The sequence below is a fragment of the Phoxinus phoxinus genome (assembly GCF_949152265.1).
Source record: "Phoxinus phoxinus genome assembly, chromosome: 8".
NCBI lineage: Eukaryota > Metazoa > Chordata > Actinopteri > Cypriniformes > Leuciscidae > Phoxinus > Phoxinus phoxinus.
Window position 1 is genome coordinate 37,526,251 of NC_136883.1, and position 22,682 is coordinate 37,548,932.

The window sequence follows — 22,682 nt, forward strand, 5'->3', positions numbered from 1 at the left end:
GAGTGGAATAGAACAGAATAGAATCGAGTGGAGTAGAATAGAACGGAATAGAGTAGAATAGAATAGAGTAGAATAGAATAGAACGAAATAGAATACAGTGGAATAGAATAGGATAGAATATAATGGAATAGAGTAGAATAGAATAGAGTGGAATAGAGTAGAATAGAATAGAGTGGAATAGAGTAGAATAGAATAGAGTGGAATAGAGTAGAATAGAATAGAGTGGAATAGAGTAGAATAGAATAGAGTAGAATAGAATAGAGTAGAATAGAATAGAGTAGAATAGAATAGAGTAGAATAGAATAGAGTAGAATAGAATAGAATAGAACGAAATAGAATACAGTGGAATAGAATAGGATAGAATATAATGGAATAGAGTAGAATAGAATAGAGTGGAATAGAATAGGATAGAATATAATGGAATAGAGTAGAATAGAATAGAGTGGAATAGAGTAGAATAGAATAGAGTGGAATAGAGTAGAATAGAATAGAGTGGAATAGAGTAGAATAGAATAGAACGGAATAGAGTAGAGTAGAATAGTTTAATTTCTGGATGATCTTAACCAGTGATTACAGGGAGAGGAAATGGTTAAACCGTTTGGACTTCCCTGCTTTATTTCAGGCGGTTTTATTTCCCAAATTTACACAGGATTCAGACTTTAATTGACTAAATATTTGAATTAATGAGGCTAGTTTTAATTTTAATGAGGCGAAATCAAAGGCAAATATTTGAAACCTAAAATGATGAGCTTTTGAAACATGCGTGCTTGTCTTGTGATGTGTGTGTGTCAGGGTGGGAAATTAACTTTTTTGTCCACCAGCCACAGTGGCTGGTGGATGCCCAATTTTACCAGCCACTTATATTTTTTACCAGCCACTTTTTCTGGAATTCAAATTGCAAGAAAGAAATTGCTTCAATACGTTTTTTTATTTATTTCAGGGTACCCCCAGGATCCTCCAGCTTAAATTCAAGGCTTTTTAAGACCTTTTTAATACCATTTCAAATGAAATTCAATGCCAACTTCGTACCCATTCCAACATAAGTATGAGGGGAAAATATCAAATCTGTATAAATTTTAAACCCTGGAAAATAATTATGTAGGCTACTATGTAGGCTAGTTGAATTAAATAAAACATTTTATTTAAATTATCAGTCATATTTAATACATACGCAACAGCGTTGTAGTGCGCTTGGTGTGTGTAGGCCAGTGTTCATTTTGGCAACCATTTTTGATTCAGTCTTAGTCTTCAACTTCAGACGAAAATGCTTATGAATGCAAACTTTAAGGCATTACTTTTAGTAAACTGCAGTTACTTTAGATAGCTATTTTATATGTAGTCTTTAGACAGAAAAATGTCACAATTATTGTCTCTAGGCCATTCAATTAAGCTTATGAGAAATTATTTACATTGCACTCTTTTAGCAGTAGCACTTGTGCAATTCTACATATCCCTTTTCCTAAGTTCCGTGGTTCTCCAATGTTTTTGAGTGCCGTACCCCCTGGTACCCCCTCTCTTCCACTTAGACTGCAGTCACACCTTTTCCATTAAGAGACAATATTTGCCCCCTTTAATACATTTTTCCATTTATTTTTTAACCTTTATAATACCTTTTAAAAATAAATAATGCTTTAAATAAAACAATGTTCAATAAATATGCAATGTTAAAAAATATTAATAAAAATATTACATTTAAATAGCCAGTAGGTGGCGGTCATCGAGTCATTCATTCATTGAATTACACGATTCGTTCAAAGCCACAGATTTCGTTGCAAAATAGAGCAATAAGCCTGACTATACTGTTTTATGCAGTACATCACTTAATGTGACCCTTTTTTTTACTGTTGTATACAATCAATGTCACATTTGAAATCGTGTGGATATTCGGGAAACATTGCATTCTTGTTCATATATGATCAACATTAAAAACACTGCTGGATATCAGCCTGCATTTTGATCGCAGATTTAGTCGCACAAACAGCGCAAGCGGCTCGTGACAGAACACAGACCGACTGAATGACACTTTAATTTAAGTAGAAAATCTCAAATAAAGATCGCCAGCTTGTCTGTGTTTTCAGATCATCCGCGCTTCAGCAGTGTAGAGAGAGCGCGCGCGCATTGCCAGATACTATTGAAAAGACAGTGTAGAAAACATATTCTTTTAACAGAAAAGCTCTGATTTGGGGTTTAAATTATTGAATTCTGGCATTTGTGGCCACAGCGGATTAAACCGACACTTTCCCATTTCAAGTGCAGTGCATAGACTGGTCGTCGGGAAGATAGGATAACGTTTCCCTTGGTCATCAATGCGCCACTTGTTCGAAAAGTAACGTTACCTTTTCGTTTTCTTTACTTCGCCCTCAGTTTGTAGTTGTTCATTTATAACTGCTGACTCCGCTGCGGGCCTCCTAACACCAGGGAATATGTCGCCAGATTAAAAAAAAAAAATTCCCTTTCTTCTGCACCAGCTCAGCTATATATATACACTTTTTTATTCTCAGCTTAGCTATGTGTATAAGTTATACAGTATAACGGTCTCTTCAGCGCCGTGACACACAGCGCTGAAAACCAATCAAAAGAGTTACTCGATAAAAGTGTATTATTGTTACTTAGCAACCGCATTCTTTGACAAAGGCTGTCCAATCCGTACAATGAAATCACTCGCAGCATGTGTTTATTGGTTACTACTTAATACATTCAATGTTAAGTCAATGTAAAGACGCGTTTACGCGCGCTTTTGGTGCGAACGCAGCATTATTATAATCCACCCGCCACTGTGGCTGGTATACACGGCAAAGTGACCCGCCACTTTGAAAAAGTACCCGCCCTTGGCGGGTGGCGGGTGCTAATTTCCCACCCTGGTGTGTGTGTGTGTGTGTCTCGTGATGTGTGTGTCCCGAGTGTGTGTGTCTCGAGTGTGTGTGCCTCGTGATGTGCGTGTGTCTCATGATGTGTGTGTGTCTCGAGTCTCGTGTGGTTCTCCTCCTGTGTGTCGAGAGGCGGATCTCATTCCAGCACGAGTGATTAATATTATTAATGAATATTTTCAATGTTTTCCGAGCTCGTCCCGATCTGACAGATCCGCATTCACTCACGTCATCAACAGTTTCAAAAGTGAATCCTGGACATGTTTTATCTTTGTATCTGTGGACGGATCTGTAAAGCTAAAGCTTCTGTCTCTTTAGTCACTTTACATCAACTTTATATAATCAGCAATAAATAAACTGACAACACGTCTCTTTGTTTAGAAAATCAAGTTTAATTGGTGACACTTTACAGTAATGTTCATTAGCTAACATTAGTTTACTACCTTAGTGAACATGAACTAAGAATGAACAATACTTACAGTATTCATTAATCTTAGGTAATATTAATCACACACACACACACACACACACACACACACACACACACGTCTCTCTCTTTTCTTCCTCTCTTCTTCCTCTCTTCTCTCTCTCTTCTTCCTCTTTTCTTCCTCTCGTCTCTCTCTTCTTCCTCTCTTCTCTCTCTCTTCTTCCTCTCTTCTCTCTCTCTTCTTCCTCTTTTCTTCCTCTCGTCTCTCTCTTCTTCCTCTCTTCTCTCTCTCTTCTTCCTCTCTTCTCTCTCTCTTCTTCCTCTTTTCTTCCTCTCGTCTCTCTCTTCTTCCTCTCTTCTTCCTCTCTTCTCTCTCTCTTCTTCCTCTCTTCTCTCTCTCTTCTTCCTCTTTTCTTCCTCTCGTCTCTCTCTTCTTCCTCTCTTCTCTCTCTCTTCTTCCTCTCTTCTCTCTCTCTTCTTCCTCTTTTCTTCCTCTCGTCTCTCTCTTCTTCCTCTCTTCTTCCTCTCTTCTCTCTCTCTTCTTCCTCTCTTCTCTCTCTCTTCTTCCTCTTTTCTTCCTCTCGTCTCTCTCTTCTTCCTCTTCTCTCTCTCTTCTTCCTCTCGTCTCTCTCTTCTTCCTCTCTTCTCTCTCTCTTCTTCCTCTCTTCTCTCTCTCTTCTTCCTCTCGTCTCTCTCTTCTTCCTCTCGTCTCTCTCTTCTTCCTCTCGTCTCTCTCTTCTTCCTCTCTTCTCTCTCTCTTCTTCCTCTCTTCTTCCTCTCGTCTCTCTCTCTTCTTCCTCTCTTCTTCCTCTCTTCTCTCTCTCTTCTTCCTCTCTTCATCTGGTGGACACTGACAGCTCTTTCCTCTGAAAGACGGTGATGTGACACGACCAGATTAAAGTCATTATTTGACTCTCGAAGGACCAGCAAACTTTCAGATCTCAGTTCTATATCTGGGTTTCATTTATTTTTCAATCATATGGTTTAATGTAACGTAACTTGTTTAATGCACTCCATGTGTGACAGTTCAGTGAGCTTTTGCTGAGAGATTATGAGTTTGATCATTTATAGAACTAATAAAGTCCCAGATAACAATAATGTGTTCTAAGAATATTTCATTAAGTAATTTCTGAATGTTCAAAATGTCCAGTTGTTTGAACGTTAATGGAAAATTCCATTTGATCATTCTGCAAACATTATGAGAATGTTACTTTTGAATGTTCTCTGAACATTCAGAAACAAGTTGTTACATTTAAAAAGCGTCAGACGAATATCCAACTGACACATTTCAGAAAAAAACATTCTATGAAGATTTGAGAACATTATTAAAGGACAGAAACTTTGAACGTTACAGGAATCTTACAGATCTTGTTCACAGACGTTATCTGGACGTCTTCCAGGTTCAATGATTCAAAATGATTTTGTCTCCTCCGTCAATTTGAATAAAATGCAATATTTACACTTTTCGCTTGTGTCTTTAACCTGGAAAAAGTGTAAACATTGCATTCATGGTAATAATGCTTCACAAAGAACTATAATAGCATGTTTAATTTCTCACCACTAATAGTTGTTTGGCTGTTATTGCTAATAATCCCCTTGTTCTAGATCATTTTTTTTTCTTTTTTTTTTTCTTCTTTCTTCTTCTTCAGATCATCATTCCTCAGATCTGCAGATATATTGATGATGTAATGGATGACATCGTGTCTCTGAAAGCCTCTTTAGACCGTCATTACGTCGGCCTGAGGATCTCTAAAGTGCACCTGAGTTCAGGCGTGAACACTAATTAATCGTGATACATCTCGTGTGTGTGTGTGTGTGTGTGTGTGTGTGTGTGTGTGTGTGTGTGTGTGTGTGTGTGTGTGTGTGAGAGAGCGCCGCGGATGCAGAGAGGGTGAATATAACTCATAGGTCCGGGAATGAAAAGATAACGCACTGTAAATTCAATTTCTCTCCCGTCCATCCCTGAGGAACGCTCCAGGAACCTCCAGCATCCTCTGAGGGTGATTTCATTTTCTCTCAGCGTAGACTAACATGTCGGAAACGTTCATTATTGCGCTTATGGCTCGTTAATTAGGCTTGTAAAGCTGACACGAGTGGCCCCTAATGTGTGCGGAGCCCCGGGCCCCTAGAGCACACACACACACACACACACACACACACACACACACACACACAGATAATGAGAGACAGACAGGACTTTACTGCGATCAGCTGACTTACGCTGGTTTAAACATTTAATAAACATATATTCATGATGTAACACTGCTGTATTAGACTTTAAAAGCATTTAATTAAATTAATGAAGAACTTTTCTGTTTTTTGTATGCCCCCCCCCCCCCCCCTTCTTTGGGATGTATATTTAAAAAAATTGTGTGATTTTTGTCTTTTATGCATTGTTTATATACATTGGTTTGTTTTTTGCTATAATTGAATGCCTGTAATATTGTGTCATGCGTGCCAATTATCGGACTCTCTTGGAGCTCCTCCTGTGGTTCGAGTTGTACTTGTGATAATTAATGTCAGCTGATGATCCCTAATTGCTTATTTATCAAGAAAAGGGTGAGTGTTTGTTGCCGAGTGAGCACTGGAGATAGCACTGTGCAGAAACGTGTGCTCCTGTTCACCTGATTTTAATTCACTTTGCACTATGCAATCCATAAAATAAAATAAAATGTTTTGATAGACTTCTGTAGTCCAGTGTACGGCCAGCCACCGTCTTGCTCGTTTTCCATTCTCCCCTCGAGGTCCATTATATCAATTCAACCTTTTCTGGTCCTTCTCACAGGCTGTTTGTGCTTCTGTGCCTTTAAGAGTTTCTCTCTGTATAAAAGTCTGTTGTGATTGGCTAAGCCCTTTGCATTTGAAATTAATTGAAATTGTTAATGTCTTATGAGCTGTTTAATGACGACTCTTAGCTCTACCAGGAACAAGACTAAATATCAGCCGTATCTCAGCTAAATCTCAGTTGTATCTCGGCTAAATCTCCGTTGTATCTCGGCTAAATCTCCGTTGTATCTCGGCTAAATCTCCGTTGTATCTCAGCTAAATCTCCGTTGTATCTCGGCTAAATCTCAGTTGTATCTCGGCTAAATCTCCGTTGTATCTCAGCTAAATCTCCGTTGTATCTCGGCTAAATCTCAGTTGTATCTCGGCTAAATCTCCGTTGTATCTCGGCTAAATCTCAGTTGTATCTCGGCTAAATCTCAGTTGTATCTCAGCTAAATCTCCGTTGTATCTCGGCTAAATCTCCGTTGTATCTCGGCTAAATCTCCGTTGTATCTCGGCTAAATCTCAGTTGTATCTCGGCTAAATCTCCGTTGTATCTCAGCTAAATCTCAGTTGTATCTCGGCTAAATCTCCGTTGTATCTCAGCTAAATCTCAGTTGTATCTCGGCTAAATCTCAGTTGTGTCTCAGCTAAATCTCAGTTGTATCTCGGCTAAATCTCAGTTGTATCTCAGCTAAATCTCCGTTGTATCTCAGCTAAATCTCAGTTGTATCTCAGCTAAATCTCCGTTGTATCTCAGCTAAATCTCAGTTGTATCTCGGCTAAATCTCAGTTGTGTCTCAGCTAAATCTCAGTTGTATCTCGGCTAAATCTCAGTTGTATCTCGGCTAAATCTCAGTTGTATCTCGGCTAAATCTCAGTTGTGTCTCGGCTAAATCTCAGTTGTATCTCGGCTAAATCTCAGTTGTATCTCAGCTAAATCTCAGTTGTATCTCGGCTAAATCTCAGTTGTATCTCAGCTAAATCTCAGCCGTATCTCAGCTAAATCTCAGTTGTATCTCAGCTAAATCTCAGTTGTATCTCGGCTAAATCTCTGTTGTATCTCGGCTAAATCTCCGTTGTATCTCGGCTAAATCTCCGTTGTATCTCGGCTAAATCTCCGTTGTATCTCAGCTAAATCTCCGTTGTATCTCGGCTAAATCTCCGTTGTATCTCGGCTAAATCTCCGTTGTATCTCGGCTAAATCTCAGTTGTGTCTCGGCTAAATCTCAGTTGTGTCTCAGCTAAATCTCAGTTGTATCTCAGCTAAATCTCCGTTGTATCTCAGCTAAATCTCAGTTGTATCTCAGCTAAATCTCAGTTGTATCTCAGCTAAATCTCCGTTGTATCTCGGCTAAATCTCAGTTGTGTCTCAGCTAAATCTCTGTTGTATCTCGGCTAAATCTCAGTTGTATCTCGGCTAAATCTCCGTTTTATCTCGGCTAAATCTCCGTTGTATCTCAGCTAAATCTCAGTTGTATCTCGGCTAAATCTCAGTTGTATCTCAGCTAAATCTCAGTTGTATCTCGGCTAAATCTCAGTTGTATCTCAGCTAAATCTCAGTTGTATCTCGGCTAAATCTCAGTTGTGTCTCAGCTAAATCTCAGTTGTATCTCAGCTAAATCTCAGTTGTGTCTCAGCTAAATCTCAGTTGTATCTCAGCTAAATCTCAGTTGTATCTCGGCTAAATCTCAGTTGTATCTCGGCTAAATCTCAGTTGTATCTCAGCTAAATCTCAGTTGTGTCTCAGCTAAATCTCAGTTGTATCTCAGCTAAATCTCAGTTGTATCTCAGCTAAATCTCAGTTGTATCTCAGCTAAATCTCAGTTGTATCTCGGCTAAATCTCAGTTGTATCTCAGCTAAATCTCAGTTGTATCTCAGCTAAATCTCAGTTGTGTCTCAGCTAAATCTCCGTTGTATCTCGGCTAAATCTCAGTTGTGTCTCGGCTAAATCTCAGTTGTGTCTCGGCTAAATCTCAGTTGTGTCTCAGCCGATTCTCGGCTAAATCTCAGTTGTGTCTCAGCTAAATCTCAGTTGTGTCTCAGCTAAATCTCAGTTGTATCTCAGCTAAATCTCAGTTGTGTCTCAGCTAAATCTCAGTTGTGTCTCGGCTAAATCTCAGTTGTGTCTCAGCTAAATCTCAGTTGTGTCTCAGCTAAATCTCATTTGTATCTCAGCTAAATCTCCGTTGTATCTCAGCTAAATCTCAGTTGTATCTCGGCTAAATCTCAGTTGTATCTCAGCTAAATCTCCGTTGTATCTCAGCTAAATCTCAGTTGTATCTCGGCTAAATCTCAGTTGTGTCTCAGCTAAATCTCAGTTGTATCTCGCCTAAATCTCCGTTGTATCTCGGCTAAATCTCTCAGTTGTGTCTCAGCTAAATCTCAGTTGTATCTCAGCTAAATCTCCGTTGTATCTCAGCTAAATCTCCGTTGTATCTCGGCTAAATCTCAGTTGTGTCTCAGCTAAATCTCCGTTTTATCTCGGCTAAATCTCCGTTGTATCTCAGCTAAATCTCAGTTTTATCTCAGCTAAATCTCAGTTGTATCTCGGCTAAATCTCAGTTGTATCTCAGCTAAATCTCAGTTGTATCTCAGCTAAATCTCAGTTGTATCTCAGCTAAATCTCAGTTGTATCTCGGCTAAATCTCAGTTGTGTCTCAGCTAAATCTCAGTTGTATCTCAGCTAAATCTCAGTTGTATCTCAGCTAAATCTCAGTTGTGTCTCAGCTAAATCTCAGTTGTATCTCAGCTAAATCTCAGTTGTGTCTCAGCTAAATCTCAGTTGTATCTCAGCTAAATCTCAGTTGTGTCTCAGCTAAATCTCAGTTGTATCTCGGCTAAATCTCAGTTGTATCTCAGCTAAATCTCAGTTGTATCTCAGCTAAATCTCAGTTGTATCTCAGCTAAATCTCAGTTGTATCTCGGCTAAATCTCAGTTGTATCTCGGCTAAATCTCAGTTGTATCTCAGCTAAATCTCAGTTGTGTCTCAGCTAAATCTCAGTTGTATCTCAGCTAAATCTCAGTTGTATCTCAGCTAAATCTCAGTTGTATCTCAGCTAAATCTCAGTTGTATCTCGGCTAAATCTCAGTTGTATCTCAGCTAAATCTCAGTTGTATCTCAGCTAAATCTCAGTTGTGTCTCAGCTAAATCTCCGTTGTATCTCGGCTAAATCTCAGTTGTGTCTCGGCTAAATCTCAGTTGTGTCTCGGCTAAATCTCAGTTGTGTCTCAGCCGATTCTCGGCTAAATCTCAGTTGTGTCTCAGCTAAATCTCAGTTGTGTCTCAGCTAAATCTCAGTTGTATCTCAGCTAAATCTCAGTTGTGTCTCAGCTAAATCTCAGTTGTGTCTCAGCTAAATCTCAGTTGTGTCTCGGCTAAATCTCAGTTGTGTCTCGGCTAAATCTCAGTTGTGTCTCAGCTAAATCTCAGTTGTGTCTCAGCTAAATCTCATTTGTATCTCAGCTAAATCTCCGTTGTATCTCGGCTAAATCTCAGTTGTATCTCAGCTAAATCTCAGTTGTATCTCAGCTAAATCTCAGTTGTATCTCAGCTAAATCTCAGTTGTATCTCAGCTAAATCTCAGTTGTATCTCGGCTAAATCTCAGTTGTATCTCGGCTGTATCTCAGCTAAATCTCAGTTGTATCTCAGCTAAATCTCAGTTGTGTCTCAGCCGATTCTCGGCTAAATCTCAGCCGTATCAGTTGTATAGTGTGGAATAAGTGTGTCGCGGTCTCTGGTCTCTTCCTCTTAGGATGAGTGTCGTATCCCACCGCTCTCTGAAGGCTCGTATGCATAATGTAAAGCTCTGGTACAGTACAGAAGACAGATGAGGAGTCTGGGCTCATACAGCACAAATCTCCATTAAACAGCTTATGTAAGACTCGAGGAGGGAATACAAGCTGTCAGCCTGAAGAGATGAGGGAATGATGAATGAGGGGATACAGGTGTTTAGATGAGCGAATGAAGCTCGACATCTTCAAATAACAGTTCTCAATCGGAAAGACACTCAGTAATGTGCTTGTGTACAGCATTTCAGAGCCATCACATGCGACAGCGGCTTATTTTCCTCCTTCACACTTGTGAGCTTTCTCTTCCTTTTGGATTTTTTGATTTCTTCAGCAATTTCTTACTGAGTTCAGTGTCAAAAAGATCTGACAAAACCATAAAATACAGTTAACAGGGCATGAAATATTGATTATACGCTCTCCATAATCTAAGGATTATGATATTAACACAGAGCTGAAGTGCTTCTAGTGGACGAACATTCAATTAAACAGGAAAGTACAGTAAAAACAGACTTGTGTAATGGATAGGAACGTGTACGATCTGTAATGTCTGGAACTGTGTTGTGCTGGCGTACGTTCCTTGACTTCAAAAAATATATTTTTATTATCTAACATTTACTAATGTTAACAAATGAGACCTATATAGTTTATTTTTTTGACCCCATGGACAGATTTTTTTCTTGTCTCAACTAGAGGTGCACGATTAATTGCTGCAGTTTATTTAAAATGTTTAAAGCTGCAGTCCGGCACTTTTTTGTGTTTAAAAATATAAAAAAAGACATTTTTGAAAAAAAACTTAACCAGCCAGTGTTCAAAACGATCTGCTTGCCTTACCTCGATTCAAAACGGTAAGCTTGTAATAATGATTTTAATTCCAGTGGTACTGGTGGATTTCCGCGGGAATTTCGAGCATGTCTTTGCGTCATTACATAGTCGGCTATATAGCGTGTGTGGATGATGGAGGTGGAGATTTAGCTTAGCACTTGGTATGGCGGATCACGAAAGTTTAAAGCGACAATCACCAGTTGTAAAACCCAAAAGACTTCGGACTTCACAGTGGCTACAGAAAAAAAGAGACTGCAACCGAACCGAGCCCATGGTAAAACAAGGATAAACATCGGCAGGGCTTTTGAAAGGTGGCGTGAACTCCGTGTTTTGAAGGGGTGCAGAATGTATGTGAATAAAATTTGATTATATTACAGTTTTAAATAAGCATTTTATTACACATACGTGTGTTTTTTTATTTCAAAGAGGAACAGTTATAAGGAACATTAATTTGTTGGTATGACAATTAGAATTTATACTGCACAGAAATGAAAACTGAACTACGGGTAGCCCTAATACACATTAAATGTAGTCACGCAATAATGATGTAGTTAACATTAATAATTTGAGAACAAAATATATTTTTCACGTTTTGACGTGATATTATAAGCAATCGTTAGATTGAATCAGCATGATATAGCTGCAATGCTTCCCCCCCACCCCCCGAATTTGGTCAGAACAAAAGGGAATGTTACTTACTTGTTCAGATGACATTTACCGATGAAAATTCTAATATTGGTTTATACACTTTCAAAAAGTATACTCTGAGATTGCTGATGACAGTACAGTATCCACAGCGACGCGGCAGCGACAAGTTCTCCTCAATACATTGTGTTCATCCGCGCTGTTTCAATGCGATTTACTACCCACGCACAGTTAATAATTCCGCGAATAACTGCAATTGCAGATTTCGAACAGAGATGGCGACAAAGAGGAAAAACGACGGACTACAGCTTTAAGTAATCTAAATTATTTTTTTTTTTTAAAGATTCAATGACTCACTCATAAAGACTTAACTTTTTTTGAACAAATCTTTTGAGTGAATGATTCAATGACTCACCTTAATACTTCACTTGTTTCATTACTGGATGAATCAGCATTTCTGAAGCGAATCTTTTGAATGAATGACTCAATGACTCACTCATAAAGACTTCACTTGATTCATTATGAATGAAACAGCATTTTTGAACAAATCTTTTAAGTGAATGATTCAGTGACTCGCTCACCTAAATACTTCACTTGTTTCATTACTGGATGAATCAGCATTTCTGAAGCAAATCTTTTGAATGAATGATTTAATGACTCACCTCAATACTTAACTTGTTTCATTACTGGATGAATCAGCGTTTCTGAAGCGAATCTTTTGAATGAATGATTTAATGACTCACCTCAATACTTCACTTGTTTCATTACTGGATGAATCAGCGTTTCTGAAGCGAATCTTTTGAATGAATGATTCAATGACAGATGCATTTTTAACAGTCATTTGTTGCCACCTACTGGTTTAATGATAATCGATATAATCGTTATTTGAAGCGCTAAGTTACTTTTAAAAGGTGATTTACCCTATTTTGATCACTACCGTAGACATCAGTGTCTGTTTAGATCCCAACTATAAACTTTTTTCTCGCAGTCGCGTCTAGTGTGGACAGACACATTATTTGTCGCGTTTGAAAGCAGGACCGGTCCGCTGATAGACGCATACTTGTGCTTTCAAACGCTTCCGTGTGTTGATCATTGTAGCCAATCAGAGACATATCCAATGAGCACGTGAACACAACGGCCAATCAGAGGTGTTTACGATTCCGCTCAGCAGCGCTCAAAGCGTCACATTATTTAAATTTGGTACCGAAGTCGGTACTTTAGACAACACTAGTGTATGAGCGAATGTGAGGTAATTTGTGTCTCTCTCTGTCTCTCTCTCAGAAGACCGGAAGCTGTTTGTGGGCATGTTGGGAAAACAGCAGAGCGAAGACGACGTCCGGCGTCTGTTTGAGTCGCTGGGGCAGATAGAGGAGTGCACCGTTCTACGGGGGCCTGATGGGGCCAGTAAGGGTCAGCACCCACACAACTCTCTGCCTCTTACTCTCTCATTCCTTCAGACGCTCCTTCTCATGGAGCAAACACACAATACTGGCTCTTGAGGAGGTTTACATATGAGTCAGCCCTTCTGTTGGTGAAGTGAACATTATTATCCTGATGTTTTGGAAACACCAGCCGCGGGTCCACTAGGGCTGGGACGATACACCTATCTCTCGATTCGATACGTGGGTGCAGTTACGATATGTATTGCGATTTTTTTTTTTTTTAAGAATTGCGATTCTACAAGTATTGCGATTCGATATTGCAATTTTTTTAACACGACCATCAGGAAAAGTTCAATCATACACAAGATGAGTCATATTTACACAAACAAATCATCACATCTTTCTGACTCTTGACTCTTGAATAAATTATTCAATAACAAATAAAAAAATTTAACAGTTAAAATCAGTTCTTCAATCAACAACCAACACTTCAAACGTTTGGAATCAGTAAGATTGTTTTTTTTTTTTTTACGAAATTAATACTTTTATTCATCAAAAGTGACAGTGAAGACATTTATAATGTTACAAAAGATTATATTTCAAATAAATGCAGTTCTTCATTCATCAAAGAATCCTGAAAAATAAAATGCATCACAGTTTCCACTAAAATATGAAGCTGTTTTTAACACTGATAATAATCATAAATGTGTCTTGAGCATCAGATCATCATATTATACTGATTTCTGAAGGATCATGTGACACTGAAGACTGGAGTAATGATGCTGAAAATACAGCTTTGATCACAGGAATAAATTATATTTTACTGTATATTATATTATTGAATAAGTGGATTACATTTGCTGGCATGTCTTTTAACTTTGAGTATCTACAACAAACCTATAAATCTCTCTTATTAATTTCACTGATCTCTTATTTCTCTATCTGTGCATGTTTTGAAGTATCATATTACTATTTTTGCATATATGGTGCATCGAGTGAATACTATAGGTTTTCTAAGGGAATTCATTGAAACCCTTACAGAAATGCAAATTTGCTGTATACAACCTGAACCTAAAGTGACATCAACCACACATTTTAAAGTTTGTAATATTACATTTTTGACTTCCTGAAACTTTGAACTGTTAGTTTGAGTGGCATGACCTGCCGACTTCTGACTCAGCCAATCACGTGAGTTTGGGGCGGAGCTAACAGGGTTTGATTGATGGATGGAATGTTTGAAGCTTGCTTGGATACGGACATTATTTTGGCAGTTGGTGACAGTAGTTTAACATACAGAGATTTTTTTTGTGAATATCTAGATCTACACATGAGATTACTGGGTTTCTTTTTCTCATGAGAAACGTTTAATCTCATTGTGTTCTGGGTGATACATTTAAGATATTAAAAAGATGTATTTTATGGTATTATGACCTGTTTAAATGATGTTTCTTGTGTGTTTCACTTCTAGTTTGTCTGGATTTGTGTCCTGAATAATGGAGCTTTACCAGCGCTAGTATCCCATGAATGCGTGTCCAAATGTTTCTCCTCAAATCAAAAAGGCTTTTATGAAGTATTTTCCCCTAACCATCAGATTTTAAATCCTCAAAGTGTGCTTGTCATGTCTGAAGCTTTTCTGGTCTTCTGAAGTGTGTTCTGTGTCGTCGAGCCGCGTCGCTCTCTCCGTCTTGTTTGCGGGAGCTGGCAGTGGTTCTGTGGCTCTGGAGCGGACGGGTCACGCTGGTTTGATGATGGCAGGGTTTGTTAGATGGATGTTTGTGCCGTGTGTCCCTCGGCGGCTCCGGTGACTCTCTGAGGAAAGGTTAAAGTGTTCAGAGGAACCAGCGAATGCTCAAAATGAGATGCAGGAGATCGTATCACAGCGTCTCTTCTTCACACACCGATTATTCCTCCGGCCTCTCTGCTTTTCTGTGTGTGTGTGTGTGAGTGTGTGTGTGTGTGTGGGTGTGGGTTCACTTAGCATTCATTCAACAGTAAATTTGGGCACGTCTCACTTGGGAAAACTTAATAAATGTTTTTTTTTTTTTTTAGTTTTGTTAACGCACGCACACGCACACACACACACACACACACACACACACACACACACACACACACATATATATATATATATACAGCATATGTATATATAAATATCTCATTTATATTTTTTATATATAGTAAAAATGATAATATATATTATGTGCATTTAAATGTAATGCATATTTAAAGAATATATATTAAATTAAATTTGTTATATATGCGTATTATATATATATATATATATATATATATATATATACAATGGATGCATTTAAAAATATAATGAATATTTTTAAAATACTTTAAATGTAGTGTGTGTATATTGGCTTGACTTCACAAACAATATATATACATATATATATATTTTTTTTTTAAAGGTTATGTTATAGTTATTAATGTGAATGTGAAGGTTTTGAGTCCGTCTCGACGTGTATTACCGTAGTAAGGCTCTAGCTCTCTGTAGGACGTCACGAAACCAGCACACACCAGCACACGCTGCACTTCCAGTGGAATCACCAAAGCGGCTTCATTTATCTCTTACTCATTATAAAAAAATGAGCTTTAAAAAAAAAAAACTCTTACTGACCCCAAATCTGTACATTATTGTATAGTGACTTTTCCTTTGCCTAAAATATTGCCATATTAGTTTATGAAATAAATGCAATAACCAGTGTGTTCTACTGACACCGCAGAGACAGCATGACTGATACTAATGAATTATTTACATTTTCACCTTAAAATGACTAGTTAACTAACCTCTCTCTCTCTCTCTCTCTCTCTCTCTCTCTCTCTCTCTCTCTCTCTCTCTCTCTCTCTCTCTCTCTCTCTCTCTCCCCATAGGCTGTGCTTTTGTAAAGTTTTCCAGTCATGCTGAAGCTCAGGCTGCTATTAACAGTCTCCATGGTGGACAAACGATGCCTGTGAGTCTCTCTCTCTCTCTCACACACACACACACACACACACACACTCAGAGTCCTGTCATCTCGTTCTGTCCCACATTACTGATGCATTCACCTAAACAGGATTTATCTCTGATTATCTGTCCATATAGTGGCATGATGCATGTTCAGCATGGCCGTCTTAAACACAGTCCGCTTTATAAAGTGTTTTATTCATCGCTGCTCGTCTACGGCCGAGTGTAAGATCCTCTCAGACGGCGATGTGAAGGAGACGAGAGTGTTTAGAGATCTGCATCCGCACGCTTCAGTGGGGTAGTAGTCGAATCAGTGGATGATTGTGTTTGAATGATTTCTTTTTTTAATCTATTTGTTTATTTTTTGTTGAGATAAAGAGAGAGAGAAAAAATGACATCTGGCAATATTTAAAAGTAACTGTATTGTGCATTTATTATACACTTGAAAAAACGTGAAAATATCACTTGATCCTGCACCTGTTGGAGAGCATTTGGAGATGCATATTTTGTCTTCTTTGGATAGACTTAATTGTGCATCTATACAGTTAATGAAGGCGTTCACATAATCATGTTCACTTTAAAGCACTGTACCACAAGTGAGGTAACTGGGCAAACTCCATGAACATAGCTAATGAATGTTCCTGTTTTCATTGAGGATCTGCAGATGTTGTGCGTCTGATCGCGATATAAAGGCTGTCCTGAAGATTGAGTTGCTCAGACCTCAGGAATGTTGATTTGAATTAAATAAAGACTCAAAAGCTGAGAATTTCACTTGTCTTCGAGAAGGTGTTGATCTCAGGTGTTGAGGTGTGTGTGTGTGTGTGTGTGTGTGTGTGTGTTGAGCACGTAAATATTCACTTTTTCACGCCTGAGAAAAGTAGTTTGTATAAGATAGTTTGGTGTTTTCGATGGCCCACTTTAGACATTCCAACTACAAGTAACTTATGTCATTAGATTATTAGTCGATTAAATACTCTATACTCTATTAAAGGGCTGGTATAATGCCCTTTTCACAAGATGTCCCCAGAGTGTGTGTGTGAAGTTTTAGCTCAAAATACCCCACAGATATTTTTATATATTTTGTTAAAATCGTCACTTTTTGAGGGTGAGCAAAAACACACCGTTTTGTGTCTGTCCCTTTAAATGCAAATGAGCTGCTGCTCCCGGCACAGGGGGCGGAGCTTCAAGAGCGCATGTCCTTTTACCTCACACACACACACACACACACACACACACACACACACACACACACACACACACATACACACACACACACACACATGAAAATCTTAGAAACTTTTAGCCTTTTATGTTCAAACCGGAGTCAGACAATGATGGAGAGACTCGAGAAGAAGTGACACATGTAGAAGAACAGGACATTTCTGAATGATTAGTTGATGAATTTATGAAGCTTATGTGTAGTTATCTTCTAGTCATTGATTAACATATTCTGTCATGATAATCTATAAATCGTGTTCCGGGGGCGGGGTTTATGTAAATTCTAGGGTTGGTGATGTCACTAACCCGGGAGGAATGTCGTGTAGTTCCTACCAGCCGTTTGTTGTAGTCCTTAAAAAACTATTTCTTTAAAAGCAAATATCTCCCTTTACTCTGAACTTTGAGCGTTGTAACTTTGCAGATGTTGTTTATGATCAAACAGCAACATTACACACTAACTACAGTTAGAAAAGTCAAATCATAATCAACGGCCCCTTTCAATAATCGACTGTCTGCTTAAATACTCTTTATTTTGATGCTCCTCAACAGATATTCTTCTGATTATAAGTAACGTTGCATTTACATGTCAACTTGTTCTCCTAACCCGAACCCCACTAATGCTTTGTTGAGAGTCAGCTGACATGTTGCAAAGTTACTTGTCTAAAGTGGACCATCGAAATAAACTGATATTTTCTGTGTATTAAACTTGTCAAGACTTCACTGTAAAAAAAAATAAAGTTGCTGCCTTATATTTTTAAGTTCAATCACCTTGGATGTTTAAGTCATTTCAACTTAAATTAAAATAAACTGACTTTAAAAATGAGTTGAATCTTGTAAAAGTTTAACTTTTTTGGTGAGTTAAAGCAATGTAAAAACATATGTTGCCATAACTTATTGATCATATAATTTCTACAGTGTGTGCACATTGCATTTCACCTCAAACAATAAGACATTATATTTTGCATTATTTTCATGACAATAAAACAAATTCCTTCAATGTCTCATTGTAATCTAATAAAAAGCAAACAATAACATTTATTATAACTGTAGGGTTTATACGGTTCTGTACTGCTTTTATTTTAAGTTATGCAATTGTACTAGTATTATAATATGTTTTATATAAATTTTGTATGTATTTTTATATTTTACTTCAATACTGTATAAAGTATGGCATAATACATTGAAAAAAAATGTATATACAGTTTTCAATATCTCAAAACCAGTCAGAATGCAGATAGAACCTTATAATTCCAAGGGGACGACATGTTCTCCTTAAACACAAAAAGGCAGTTTTGTCCTCAAAGAAGAATATGTTGTAAAGGTCAATACTTTTGTTCTCCTTCTGGTAAAATCTGAATGTGTTTCTGTCACTTTTGTCAGTTCCATTCTGTCCAATTCTGCAATTATATTTTCAGTTATTGTTTTTGATTTCTTTCCTATGCAAATCTCTGCGGCCCGTGTGAAATCTAATCCCGCCGCTCGTCTGAAGTCAAACGCTCTCCTCAAATGAGATTAGTTTTCTGAACCCGTGACGAAAGCCTCGGCCGGGACTGTCGGAGATGACAGCTTATCAAATTCAGAAAATGCATTTCATAGCAGATACAGCAGCGCTCGCTTCCGCACATCATTATTGTGTTTGTTTGCGGGAATGTGGAAGAAAATGTCCTTTTCTCACGGAACGACAGAAACACCTGCTGTCACCTGGACACAACCGGCCCACAACTACAGGATGGGGAACGAGCTTCTTAAAGGGGTGGTTGATTATGATTTGACTTTTCTAGCTTTAGTTAGTGTGTAATGTTGCTGTTTGATCATAAACAACATCTGCAAAGTTACAACGCTCAAAGTTCAGAGTAAAGGGAGATATTTGCTTTTAAAGAAATAGTTTTTTAAGGACTACAACAAACGGCTGGTAGGAACTACACGACATTCTTCCCGGGTTAGTGACATCACCAACCCTAGAATTTACATAAACCCCGCCCCCGGAACACGATTTATAGATTATCAAGACAGAATATGCTAATCAATGACTAGAAGATAACTACACATAAGCTTCATAAATTCATCAACTAACCATTCAGAAATGTCCTGTTCTTCTACATGTGTCACTTCTTCTTGAGTCTCTCCATCATTGTCTGACTCCGGTTTGAACATAAAAGCCTAAAAGTTTTTGAAATGTTCAGTGCGTGTGTGTGTGTGTGTGTGAGGTAAAAGGACACAAGCTCTTGTAGCTCCGCCCCCTGTGCCGGGAGCTGCAGCTCATTTGCATTTAAAGGGACAGACACAAAACGGTGTGTTTTTGCTCACCCTCAAAAAGTGACGATTTTAACATGATATATAAAAATATCTGTGGGGTATTTTGAGCTAAAACTTCACACACACACTCTGGGGACATCAGAGACTTATTTTATCTTGTGAAAAGGGCATTATACCACCCCTTTAAGATTCTGTGACATATTTTTATATATTACTAATATCATTATTCTTTCTCAGAATTGCGAGTTTATATCACAATTGGGACTTTATAAATTGCAGTACTGACTTTATTTCTCAACAAAAAAAAAGTCAAAATAACTCGGAATTGTGAGAAATAACCTCAGAATTGCACAAAATAGTCAGAATTGTGACATCTAAACTCTGAATTGTGAGAAATAAAGTCGAATTCCAATAATGAAGTCCAAATTATGAAAGATAAAATCGGAACTGTGATGATAAAGTCCAAATTATGATATAAACTCACAACTGCAAGGAAAAGTCAGAATCGTGAGATAAGATGCCCTTTCTTTCTTTTATCCACGGCAGAGACAAACTTCCATGCAAAGTTTTAAACTTGCAGTAATTCATATTCTGTGGCGCAGTCTCATAGTTGAAGAGTGAAAGTCTTGGTCAGGGTCAAAGGTTAAAGTTCTCTCTGTCTGAGTGATGATCTGTGATTTTCTCTTTATTTTCTGACCTCGTAATCAGTAATACATTGTGATGTAGTCGTGGCTTTCATAACCATCATCATCTCTCTCTCTCTCTCTCTCTCTCTCTCTCTCTCTCTCTCTCTCTCTCTCTCTCTCTCTCTCTCTCTCTCTTTCTCTCTTATGTGTGCGCGCGCGTGTGTGTGTGTGTGCGTTTGTGTGTTCAGGGCGCGTCCTCCAGTCTGGTGGTGAAGTTCGCAGACACTGATAAGGAACGAACCCTGCGCAGGATGCATCAGATGGCGGGTCAGCTCGGCATCTTCAGTCCCATGACCATCCAGTTTGGAGCGTACGGAGCGTACACACACGCTGTGAGTCTCACACACAGAGATTACCAACAATTTACATGCCAGAAACAAGTTTCCAAACTCTAAAAATACACGGGGTAAAAAAAAAACAATTGGGTTGTTTTCAACCCAAGTGCTGGGTAAATATAGGACCGAAAATAATAAAATGTACAAAAACCTGTATTTTACCGAAGACATGCACCAATTTGACGGAGCTGCACTGCTCTCTCCTGAAGATTATGCTACAAGCCTGCAGTACATAACTCAACCCCTGGGTTGTTATATCTGACCCAGGATCTGGGTAACACAAAGGATCTGGGTAACTTAAAGTGTTTGGGTAGTTTTTGTGTTACCCAGATCCTGGGTCAGACGCAACAACCCAGTGTTTGGGTAGTTTTTGTGTTACCCAGATCCTGGGTCAGACGTAACAACCCAGTGTTTGGGTAGTTTTGTGTTACCCAGATCCTGGGTCAGACGTAACAACCCAGTGTTTGGGTAGTTTTTGTGTTACCCAGATCCTGGGTCAGACGTAACAACCCAGTGTTTGGGTAGTTTTTGTGTTACCCAGATCCTGGGTCAGACGTAACAACCCAGTGTTTGGGTAGTTTTTGTGTTACCCAGATCCTGGGTCAGACGTAACAACCCAGTGTTTGGGTAGTTTTTGTGTTACCCAGATCCTGGGTCAGACGTAACTACCCAAACACTGAAAAAAATAACCCAAGATTTTTTCGAATGCTAGATATTTGTAGTATAAGTGTGTGTGTGTGTGTGTGTGTGTGTGTGTGTGTGTGTGTGTGTGTGTGTGTGTGTGTGTGTGTGTGTGTGTGTGTGTGCAGCAGGTCATGCAGCAGCAGGCGGCGCTCATGGCAGCGTCTCAGGGCTCGTATCTGAACCCCATGACTGCCCTCGCCGCCGCTCAGATGCAGCAAATGGCAGCTTTCAACGTCAACGGCCTCGTGGCTGCGCCGATGACACCGTCTTCAGGTACCAAACACACACACACACACACACACACACACACAAATAAAGCTTTAATTAAAGTAGGCAGCCGGATCAATCGCTCCGCTCTCGCAGGAGACGTGTTTCATCAGTGTGGATCTCGAGAGCAACAAGTGTTCGTCTCAGCCGCTAATCTCACTGTTTGTCACACAAGGGTTTTCTGTTTTCATCTTTTTTTAACTTCTTTCTATTGCATTCCCGTATCCACACACAAGCTCTTACAAACCCTACAGAGCTGAAAGCATTTCAAACAACATTAAATGTGTCAGTGATAAAAGATCATCCCATAATGCATCGAAAATTAGCTCAGTGAACAAAAAAGTATTTTTCATTCCATATTGAAAAATATTGATCAATCTTATTATACCAAATATTTGTTTGTGCGGTGTACTATGGAGGTCAGTAATATTTTTTTAAAGAATAAACTTTTTTTTTTTACTTTTGAAAATGTATTTTCCACTATTTAGCATTTTCTCTCAAACATGCTTTTTGATCTCATCCCTCCGCTTTTATTACATTTTCTAATATCTTTATTGTTATTTAAAGCTTTTTAATGCACTAATTTGTGTAACAAGGACACCGAACAGGAAGTGACGTCATGTTGACATATTCACAGGATTTTTTTTTTTAATGAAATTTATACTTTTGGCCATCATGGATACACTAAAACAAAAATAACATTAAAGACATTTATAATGTTACAAAAGATTCTGTTTCAAATAAATGCTGTTCTTTTGAACTTTCTATTCATCAAACAATCCTGAAAATTCATGGTTTCCTCAAAAATATGAAGCGGCAACTGTTTTCAACACTGATAATAATCATAAATGTGTCTTGATCATCAGATCTTCCTATTATACTGATTTCTGATGGATCATGTGACACTGAAGACTGGAGTAATGATGCTGAACATTCAGCTTTGATCACAGCAATAAATTACACTTTACTATATATTCACATAGAGAACAGTGGTTTTAAATTCTAATAATATTTTGTGATTTTTACTGTATTTTAATTAAATAAATTCAGGTTTGATCACATGATTAAATTACACTTTACTATATATTCTCATAGAAAACAGTTATTTTAAATTGTAAAAATATCTTTTCTCTATTTTTGATGAAATAAACGCAGCCCAGAAGACACTTCTTTTTTTTTTAAACAAAAATTGCACAAAGCCAAAACTTCTGACCAATAGTAATGCGGTTCCATATTTTAGGATGCAGTCGGTGTAGTCTGTCAGTAGGTGTTGAAACCGAGAGTGTGTCTTCTGTCAATCACAGTCTCTCAGTAAAACACCAGGTGTGATGGGAATGATCCGTCTCAGTTTGAGGATGAACCCGGGAACACGGCCAATCGGATGCCTTTGACCAGAGAGTCCTTGACTGAAGAATACAGAAGTGAAGATTTGTGACGGATAATCCCAGACCCCTGTTTGACCCCCGTCTCACACACACACACACACACACACTCCTGATGTGTCCTGCTACAAAAGCCCGCTGACACCTCAGACGAAGGGTCACGGGGAATTAATTAAAGCGCTTCCTCTCCCTCTCGT

At 38.4% G+C, this 22,682-nt stretch overlaps 1 protein-coding gene across 5 annotated transcripts in view; it reads left to right on the forward strand.

Annotated features, from left to right (window-relative positions):
• Positions 1–22,682, forward strand: part of celf6 (CUGBP Elav-like family member 6) — a 123,239-nt gene that overhangs the window by 82,981 nt on the left and 17,576 nt on the right. For 2 of the 5 annotated variants that reach the window (XM_079621815.1, XM_079621819.1), the window contains exons 4-7: positions 12,604–12,732; positions 15,585–15,664; positions 20,006–20,149; positions 20,962–21,109. In XM_079621815.1, coding sequence (XP_079477941.1) covers positions 12,604–12,732; positions 15,585–15,664; positions 20,006–20,149; positions 20,962–21,109 — 501 coding nt within the window. The remainder of the gene's footprint in view (positions 1–12,603; positions 12,733–15,584; positions 15,665–20,005; positions 20,150–20,961; positions 21,110–22,682) is intronic. The other 3 variants (XM_079621816.1, XM_079621817.1, XM_079621818.1) reach the window with 3 other exon arrangements.